We start from the raw sequence: 10,000 nt of genomic DNA, 5'->3' as shown, positions 1-10,000 counted from the left end.
TCCTTTCTTCTCCCCTTCTCCCCCAGCTCTGTGAAGAGATTTTGGGGTGATAACGCTAACTAAGCTCCATTCTGCGGCTCAACCATCTAATAAAACGGTCCGATGCTCAAATCAAGTCTCTATCGGCCGGCCTATCAGTGCAAACACGCAGGGCTGGATGTGGAGGGGGTTGTATTCGTACAGTAAACAGGACCTAACACACCAGCGACAAAAACAGTTAGCGTTGAACACTGTGGCTCCTGAGGCCAAATGGCCTTGCCTCTAAAATCAGGAAACCAGCCCGACTCCTAGGAATGAGCATTGGTAGTTGGAGCTAATCAATCACCTACTGTATAAACCCTAATCGAGTGACTGTGGGATTAAACCATTTACAGAGGGGGGATCTGACCACTTGTCCTCCAGTGCTTCACCACCTGTGTTTGAGCCATAACAGATGGCCGGGGCCTGTTGACATTCTCTTCCCATATCTCGGATCATTTTTGATGAACTCACAATTACACATGTTCGCAAATGTCAACAAATGTCAAGAAAATGTCAAGGACTAAGGAGAAGCTCCATGGCCGGTCAGCCCAGTGATCTGTGTGTGTGTGTGTGTGTGTGTGTGTGTGCGCGTGTGTGATACCAGAGGCACAGGCAACACAACACAGTGACCTTGGTTCACCTCTGTGGCGTGAGTGAGTGAGCGTGAATCCGCCATTGGTCTGACCAAATACGATCTTACATGTAATCTACACACCCCGCTTCTCTATCAGGCCTAGTACTCCCCCCAGAGCCTGGCAGCTGAGTAAGGAGTGATATTATGTTTGTTTGTTTGTTTGTTGTAATTAGATTACATGTCGGAAATGAGAGCAAGAATAGGCCTGTCTCTCATGCTGAAATGGTTTTTGCTTCGCCTGAGCGGGGGGAATTTGATTTCTGGCGCAAAACTGTGACTGGGGTGTTGGGGAGGAAACAGAGAAAGAAGGGAGCATCCCTCTCTCCTTTCATCTAACTAGGCTAACATGATGAACTCCCCTTCCTCCGGCCCTGTAGCCCCCATCACAACAGAGAAAGAGAAACTACAAGAGGAAGAGATGGAGAGTGCACTCACCTCGTTGCACTGCTCCTATTTGTTAATTCAGTTACATTATCTTACATTTACATTTACATTACAGTCATTTAGCACATGCTTTTATCCAGAGTGACTAACAATAGTTGCATTTAATGTAGGAAAAGCCAATGTACTACTACTTGCCAGAACTCACAAGTGCATGTCCTTTCTAAAACAAGTGACTAAGAGCATGATTTAGTGCTGAAGGCAAAGTGCAAGAATAGCAATCTCAAATACAATAGGTGCTTAATTCATTCTCTCTTTTCTCTACCACTTTCTTTCCTTCCCTCTTTCCCTCCTCTCTCTCTCTCTATCAGTCTATCTACACCTTCTCAGTAGAGCAGGGGGGCGTACGCTTGCCCGTTCCTTGTGTGGATTTTAACGTAGAGGATGGGTTTGAGCAAGGCCTCCAATACTATGGCTTTAAATCCATGGTTTCACTTCAGATGGGAAGGATTGAGGATCTGGAAGAACCAGAGTCAGTTACTGTGTTTTCTAAATGGTGGCCCAAGACCCATGGTGAATCAGAGATTATCTAGTTTGGTTGCAATTCATGCTGCTTAGGTCCTGGGCGAAAATGTTGGTTCTCTTTGATGCTGGAGAGGCAACACAAAATGTTAGATAGGTGTGATTGTACACGGAACAGGGCGCAAACAGAGTGGGAACACAATGTACATAGTATATGTGTCAAACGGCAGCTGGGAACTGTTTCCCGGTCACAAACAGATCTACTTCATACCAAGTGCACTACATATCATCCAGATGCCAAGCATGTGTCGGAAACATTTGATAGTGTTATCGTCATGCGGATGGAACTGAGCATGCATAATGTATGGCCTCCATTATGATCCGTTTTACAATTCTTCTCTGGTGACCATGACACCCTCACTCTCTCTCTCTCTCTCTCTCTCTCTCCGCCTCTTAATGCTGCACTACGGCTGCTACTGTAACCGTACTTTATGTCCCCAGGCATCTTTATGGCACAACATTCCAGCAGGACAAAAAGCAACAGAGCATTAGGCTGCAGGGAGGGTGTTGTTCTCGAGGGTCAATTGATGAAGACTATTATAGCATGATGATATAGCAGCCCCATGGAGTCGCACTGCCTTCTACCACAGTAAACATGATCTAGAGTAGCGCCATAGAAATCCATACCCTCTCTCAATCCTTCCCTCCCTCCCCCCTTTTCTGTCTCTTGCTCCTCTCGTCCTCTTATACCTCTCTCTCTCTCGTTCCTTCTCTCGTTCTTCCCTCCCCCTCTCTCTCTCTCCACCAGTGCTGTCTCTTCCTGTTACGTCTGTGCTCATCCCTTCCTCCCTCTCTCAGTAGGTGTGTGAGTGTGAACTAAGCAGCCATCACACCCTTGTCTCCGCCCGTCTGCTTCCATGTCACTCCAGGCCGGACAGCAGCGGCCTACGTGCCAGAGCGACACCACGGACCGTTCCGGAAGACCACGGTGTCGCGAGAACGGGTTCCACGTGCGACGGGAACCATACAGAACGCTGACCTCAATTCAAATTCAATTCAAATTTGAAGTCGGAGGCGGCATCTTGGTTTTTCCGCGCCGTGTCAGTGACCCCCCCCCCCGTCTCGAGCGTGGGCAGACCAGGCAGCGAGCGTCGTCTGGAGGCTCCTGCGTCCGACGCGGTCCGCTCCACGCCTTGGCACTCAGGGCTCTCCTGTACACTGGAGTGTCTGGTTAAATGTCGCACTCGCGCGAAGACGAGCGCACGCACAATGCACAGGCTCGCACGCACAAAGACACACACACACAAAGACATTTTCATTAAAAACTGTACGTTTCACTACAATTCAAAATGACACGTATACACACACGCGCCTTGCGGTGGCGTGCTCTGCGTAGTTAGGTGCGGTGGATTTACTGCTGTATGGCCGGCCGTCGTGTTCGCGTCCCTCCCACTGACCTTCTCCGCTGGTGCTGATGAATATGGATGGACAGCTCCGTCTTCACCTCCCTCTTACCCCCCTCCTCCACCTCTCCATCCCACAATACCAAACTCCCATCAATCACTCTGATGATCGGTGCCTCACACGGTTCCTGAGCACGGGGGGAGGAGTCAGGAGGGGGTGGGGTTGGGGGACAGCCTCGGCTGGTTCTCATACTGGCTCTGTAATCAGAAACCCATCAACCCTCTGCTGGTTCTCATAGTGGTTCTGTAATCTGAGACTCATCAACCCTCTGCTGGTTCTCATAGTGGTTCTGTCATCTGAGACTCATCAACACATGGGACAAATGGGGTGGTGGCTGCAGATGGGATACTGATGAAGTAGCAGCTGGATATGAGAAGCAGTTGGAACCAGTGAGAACCAGAACCAATAAGCACCAGCAGGGTTTTGGGTCTTGTTGCTGGCCTGAGCCTTTTAATTATTCTATTTTGAATATGCCAACGTAATAAAGGCATTTTAACGATATACTGGGTGAGTGCTTTGGTTTCTGCTTCTTCTTGATTTGGGATTTATTCTCCGCTACCAAAGAGCACCTCCAAGATGACTCATTTTTGCAGCGGTGTGCAGTATCCAGGCAGTGTTCCTCTCTCCACTTTAGTAATTGTAAAACACCTACTGTAGCTCCACTGATTGCTGCCTTTAAAAAGTTGGAGAGTGTGTGTGTGAGTGAGAGTGTGTCTGTAATCACCAGTGTACAAGAGGGGACTTATTGATTTCTTCTCGGGGAGTTCTGCAGGGGCTTATCCATCCACTACCGGTGGTCCTATCCGCACAAAGTCGGAGGTTACTCTCTCTCTCTCTCTCTCTCTCTCTCTCTCTCTCACACACACACACACACACACACACACACACACACACACACACACACACACACAAGGCCTCAGCAGGCTCATTACTGACTGCAGACATATTGATCACACACACACACACACACACACACAAACACACACACACACATGCAATACAAACACACACACACACACACACACACAGTCTCAGAATAGTCTGACCAGGGCAAGGAGGGAAGCCTTATTAAGACGAGTTCCTGTGAAAAATGTTCAGTTGAGTTGCTGACAGTAAAGCCGTCCTATTAAACAGGTCCGGTCCTGAGCTGCAGGTGGACTAGAAGCTTCCGCACTGACGGAACACGCCGTCCAACAGAATATGGAAAAGAACAACCTAATCCTTCCAAGTCTTTGTCTCTCTCTCTCAGCCTCTCACCTCTTCAGATAACGAGTTCCTCTGCCTTTCTTCCCCTCTCCTCTCTCCTTTCTGTTCTCCTCTGCTCTCTCTCTGCTCTCCTTGCTCTGTTCTCCTCTGCTCTCTCTCTGGTCTCCTTGCTCTGTTCTCCTCTCCTCTTTCCTTCTGCCATCCTCTCCTCTTCTCCTCTCCTCTCCTCGCCTGGTTGCTCAGTCCCCCGTGGCCTCATTATCAGACATGCATTGTAGACGGCGGCAGAGGGTCGTACACGCGCGCACACACACACACACGCACGCGCGCGCGCACACACACGCGCGCACACACACACACACATGGGCGCACACACACGCAGGCAGACAAACACACACAAACACAACAAAACTATAACAAACTACAACAAACTATAACTAAATATACACTTTTGCAACAAAAAGATACAAATGGAGTAGAACACGTACAGTGCAGTATCTAGAGATAACGTTACACACATGCGCACACACACACACACACACACACACACACCGGGGAAATTGTCTCCATCCGTCCATGCCATGTAGATTATAGTTTCCTAATTGCAGAGGCAAGAGGTTGGGTTCGGGTCAAGCGTTAATCTCGACACTAATTAAAATTTAGCTGGTGCAGCTCATCAAAACAATTAAGTCTCACAATAACAAGGAGCACCCCCCCACTTTAGAAGGGGAAGACCAGCTGGATCCTGCTGGAAGTGTGTGTGTGTGTGATTGAAAGGGAAGGAGAGATGGAGGTGAGGGATAGAGAGATGGAGGAGAGAAAGATGGAGTGATGTTGCACATGAGCTCAGTGGACCATGCATACTGAGCCTGCGCACTCATGTGTGATGTGCATTTGTCTGGTGAAGACAGGCTATGAAACTAATCACTAACATGGCCGAGAGACCAAAGATACGACAGGGAGCGACGGAGAGAGAGGGATAGATGAAGAGAGGGTGGACAGAACCAGGGAGAGAGAAAGAAGGAGAGAGGGATGAAGGATAGACAGAGAGGATAGAGAGAGATACAGAGGGCCGACACAGAGAGGACAGATAGAGTGGATAGAGAGAGAGTGGATAGAGAGAGCGGAGAGAGAGAGAGTGGAGAGAGAGGAAGTGATTTGAGAAAAATATGAGGAAAGGTGACAAAAGCATGACTGGACCCAATCTGACAGAAGTAGAACAGAGAGAGCCTCCTCCACTCGTCCCGTTCATCCCTCCATTCCTCCGCAGATGTCTCTCTTTCTCTCTCTCTCCACTCGTCCCGTTCATCCCTCCATTCCTCCGCAGATGCACTCGTCTGCCAGTATGTTGTTCTTGTTCTCAAGGCGACAAGGCCCACGCCAGCTGGGAGGGGTTGGCAGCCGGAGAGAGAGAGAGAGAGAGAGAGAGAGAGAGGATGAAGGGATGACGGGGTAAACGGGTGTGGATGTGTCTGAGGCTCGGGAGTGCGTTGGCGGAGCCGCTCTCTCTCTGGGTCTCTCTTGTCTCTCGTCGTGTCACGGTGGGTTGGTCTCGTTTGCCTGCGTCCCTCTCCCCCTCCGCATCCTTCCACAGCCCAGAGCAGGACTCTCGCTTCAGCCTCCAACATCTCCCATCTGTCTTTCTCACACACACACACACACAGAAATGGTACATACACACTTACCTTCTTCCGTCTCTCCCTCACATTCTCTCTCACACATACGTGTACACACTTCCTCTCACTCTCTCTGTATTTACATTCCTCAGTGCAGAGCCTGCAGGGCAGAGGGGGGGGGGGGGGGGAGCCCACAGCATCCTGGGTAACCACGGCTGTATCCGTGTGTGTGTGTGTGTATTTATAGGGACTCTTCAGTTCAGGTCGACTTCAACAGAGATAACATCATATAACCACAAGCAGGCTCCGTGTGTGTGTGTGTGTGTGTGTGTGTGTGCTGTACCGAGGCTGCTGCGACTGCACTAAATGTACTTTGTTGTCGATTTCATCCTGAATTTCTGCTATCAAACCATTATATTGAGTCAGGCAGAACTTTGAAACCATACATCAATTTAAACAAAAAAAACAACGCTGACACCACAGATATTCAAGTATGTTTATTGTCCAGCGTTGGAGCTTTAATGGCGTTCCATAGTCTATCTCTGTACTACGCTATGGAGAAAGATGGTTATTATGCAGTGTTAGAGGGGATACTGTCAGGAGACAGGAATTCATACCGCGCACTTATTCAGAGGTACACATACTGCACACACACACACAGACAAGTGAGACACACACATATTTGTGAGCCTTTGATGACAGATTAGGCCACATTAAACTTCATGCGCACACACTCACATTTTTGAAGCCTTCACGCCCGATTAGGCCACCTTGCCATTTCTCTTTCTCAAACACAAGCACACACACGCAAGCACACACACATCTGCACTCGCCCCCCCGTCAGATCCGTGCCGGCGTGGGAGTTTGAGCACCGCGAAAAGACACAACTCTCCCAGCGCAGGACAGCTCATCCGCTCATCCGCAGGTCGCGACCTCCACGAGAAGATCACCTCCTCCAAGACCAACTGGTCGTTCCATAGATTACGAACGTGTGGCTCAAACCTACGCTGTGCGTTTCTTTCATAGGGATGTACTGTGATCTATGACTGTGTGTCCTGGACCCGTCTATAACCTGGGTTTCTACATGGCTTCGGGGATTAGACGGCGCCGCCTTCACCCCTCACTGACTCTGACCGTCTCTGTAGTACAGGGCGACTGTGAAGGTCCATCTATGACAGAGAGTGAGCGTGTGGTTACTGAGCGAGAGGTCTACTTTAGAGCGGGGGGGGGTTAAGCTAGACCAGCGCAGCGCTAAGGGACACGGAGGTCACTAGGGGTGAGAGGAGGAGGGGCTCGGACAGGCCGGAACGGACCAGAGCAGGCCGGATCGGACCGGGTCGGACCGTCTCGTCAGTCGGCGTGTTCCTTGGCGTGGCCGTCCAGCAGCAGCGAGCGGAGCTCCGGGGGGTCGGTGACGGGTAGGGCGCAGGCGAAGTCTTCGCACACGTAGGCGGTGGCGGCGCCGCGCTGGGCAGTCAGCGTGGAGAGGGCGGGTAGGCGCTGGTACAGGAAGCTGTCGCCGTCCCCGTCCGCTAAGATCAGCACCTGGGGGGGGGAGGGGAGAGTCAAACCCTGGATCTGTTAGCGCTGCACTAGCTGTTATGCTGTGGGCCAGACAGCTAGGACCGGAGGGAGAAGGGAAGTTGGGAAGCTGAGGTGTGATTGGTGTGTGTGTGTGTGTCAGGGTCAGCCCAGGGTGTTCCCAGGGTGACCAGAGCGGAGAGACCAACTTTCATGGCCCCTCATTTCATTCTGTGTGTGTGTGTGTGCGTGCGCATTGTTTCTGAGAGTCAGTAGAGCATTGTTAAAGCCCTGCCCTCTCTGTCCCTGAGGCTGCCATCCTGTCAAACACGTGTCACTGCCTTTGCCGTGTCACCACTCCCGACTCACCAGAGAGAGGGGGACAAATAAACAAAAGGAACCAACAAAACCATCAGACAAGAACGGACATGATGGAGGGAGGGAGAGTGGGAAGGTGACGGCCTCCTTCGCTCGCTCGGTCTTTGTCTGAAATAAACACGGAGCAAAGCGCCGACCGACCGGCGCCCCCCCGATCCATCCTGAGGCCCGGACAATCCCGAACCGCCCGCTGAATCTCCGCCCGCTGGCTCCTGCAGGAAGGGATCCGGACGCAGGGCGTTGTTTCCGCCTCTGTAGGCGCTTGCCGGGAGGTGGAGGTGAGCACATGCGACGTGCCGAAGGTGACTGTAATTTACATTGAGCTCAAATCGAATCAAACTTTATTTGTGTAGCGCATTTCATACACAGAGGCAACACAATGCGCTTTACAGAGAGCAATGGGGGGATGGACAAAGATCCAACCCCTACATTTTCCAGAGGGAACCAAAAAACAGTTCACCTAAGCAGAAGTGGGGAGACAAAAAGCTCCACCCACCCAAATTCACCACAATCAAAAGGTCCGCGGAGCGCCAAAAACATCTGAAGATTTTCTGTTTTCCATTCTGAGTTTGTCAGACCCAAAGCGGTAATCTGACAGATGGTTCGCCGGGGGCATATGCAAAATCAGCGAGGCGGCCTCCTGAGAACATCACGCTGATCAGTGCGTTCAGGCCGCACCGCCACACCTAACGGACTCATATTATGTGTGTGAGTGTCTGAGAAGTCGAGTCCAGGTGTGTATGTTTGGAACTACTCCCCCAGGGTGGGAGAGCGGAGCAGCTGTCTCAGCGGTCAAGTCCAGGTGTGTATGTTTGGAACTACTCCCCCAGGATGGGAGAACAGAGCTGTGAAAACAACGGGTACTGGCCCACTGCACACAGACAGCCGAGGTCGGCTTTCCAGCCAAATGGGTTCTGTAAATTCTGTTTCTGCACACACACATACTGTACACACACACACACACACACATGGGAGGGGCGGGGACACCGGCATGATGGAACGTGGCCGGAATAGCGTGACCGTTGCTATGGAGACAAGAAAAGGATTTCCCCGGCCTGTTGAACCCTTCCTCTCCTGGGCCACCTCTCCCTCTCTCTCTCTCTCTCTCTCTCTCTCTCTCCCTCCTTCCCATCCTCCCTCTCTCCCCGTCCAGACACCTTCGCTGTGGAGGTCATGTTTGAGGCTGGCTCTACTACACCACAACTCACACTCACCCTATTCACCAGAGAACATGCTCTGAGTGTGTGTGTGTGTGTGTGTGTGTGTGTGGTATGTAGCCGTCATGTGAAAGGTGTATGGGTGCATTGAGAGCAGACAGCTGTGTAGACTGTGAAGGGCGTCCTGGTCCTGGTGTGGGTCCTGTGTTGTAGGCTGGGGAGTAAACATGCCTGGAATCATATTATTCCAGTTTTGGGTGTGGTTTTGCATGCTGTTTATTTCTGTTTTGTGTGTGTGTGGTCTCGGTCAGTGCAACGTGCAGAGTTTGTGTGAATGTGTACAGTGTGTGTGTGTCTGTGTGTGTGTTTGTGAGGTTGCACATAGAACAGTCAGCTACACAAACTCACCCCCCCCCCACACACAGGCTTCATCATCTCACACTCTTCATGACCCTGCTACAGAGTGTAACCCCGCTCCTGCAACACACACACACGCACGCACGCACACACACACGGTTCCATCCCAACTCCTGGCATTTGTACTAGTACTGTCGCCTTACAGCAAGAAGGTCCTGCGCCTTTCTGTATGGAGTTTGCATATTCTCTCCGTGTTCGCGAGGGTTTCCTCCCAAAGAACCCAATACGAAAAAGATGCAGAAAAACAGATGCTCTTAAGTCCTGTCCCTGACCAAGACCTGGGCTGCGTTCAAATTCAGCTAACAGAGGCGAAGGTTCATCGCAAACATGTTTTCTCCAAACGGTCACATTTGAACGGCTTTTAATGAACGTTCCAAATAGTTCGCATAAACGCAACAATGTTCTAAAATACCGTTAGGCTACACATAAAATGGCTTCAAGAAGACCGTGTGTAGTTGCTTTTGTCATTGATGACAAACAATCCCCACCTGGGAGCACATCTCCAGTAAGCCTGGGTCCATTGTGATCCTCGTTACATTACTGGCGAACTACCTCTCCAGACTGTTAGCTTCTGTTAGCAAACGTTTGAGGCGAACAGAAAGCTAACGGAAAATAGTTCGCTAACGTTCACAAACGTTCGCTGAATTTGAACTGAGCCTGGACTGAGCACTTGGACTTGGTCC

General features: G+C 50.8%; 1 protein-coding gene across 3 annotated transcripts in view; it reads right to left on the bottom strand.

Moving 5' to 3' along the window:
• Positions 1-6,326: 6,326 nt before the first annotated feature.
• spata20 (spermatogenesis associated 20) overlaps positions 6,327-10,000 on the bottom strand; it is a 45,757-nt gene continuing 42,083 nt past the window's right edge. For all 3 annotated transcript variants that reach the window (XM_084456502.1, XM_084456501.1, XM_084456503.1), the window contains exon 15: positions 6,327-7,389. In XM_084456502.1, the coding sequence (XP_084312628.1) occupies positions 7,195-7,389 (195 nt within the window). In that variant the 3' untranslated portion in view covers positions 6,327-7,194. The remainder of the gene's footprint in view (positions 7,390-10,000) is intronic.

The sequence above is a fragment of the Borostomias antarcticus genome, assembly GCF_949987555.1.
Source record: "Borostomias antarcticus genome assembly, chromosome: 22".
In the NCBI taxonomy this organism is placed as follows: domain Eukaryota; kingdom Metazoa; phylum Chordata; class Actinopteri; order Stomiiformes; family Stomiidae; genus Borostomias; species Borostomias antarcticus.
Note: the sequence above shows the minus strand (reverse complement) of the source record. Positions and strands in the feature narration are given on the sequence as shown.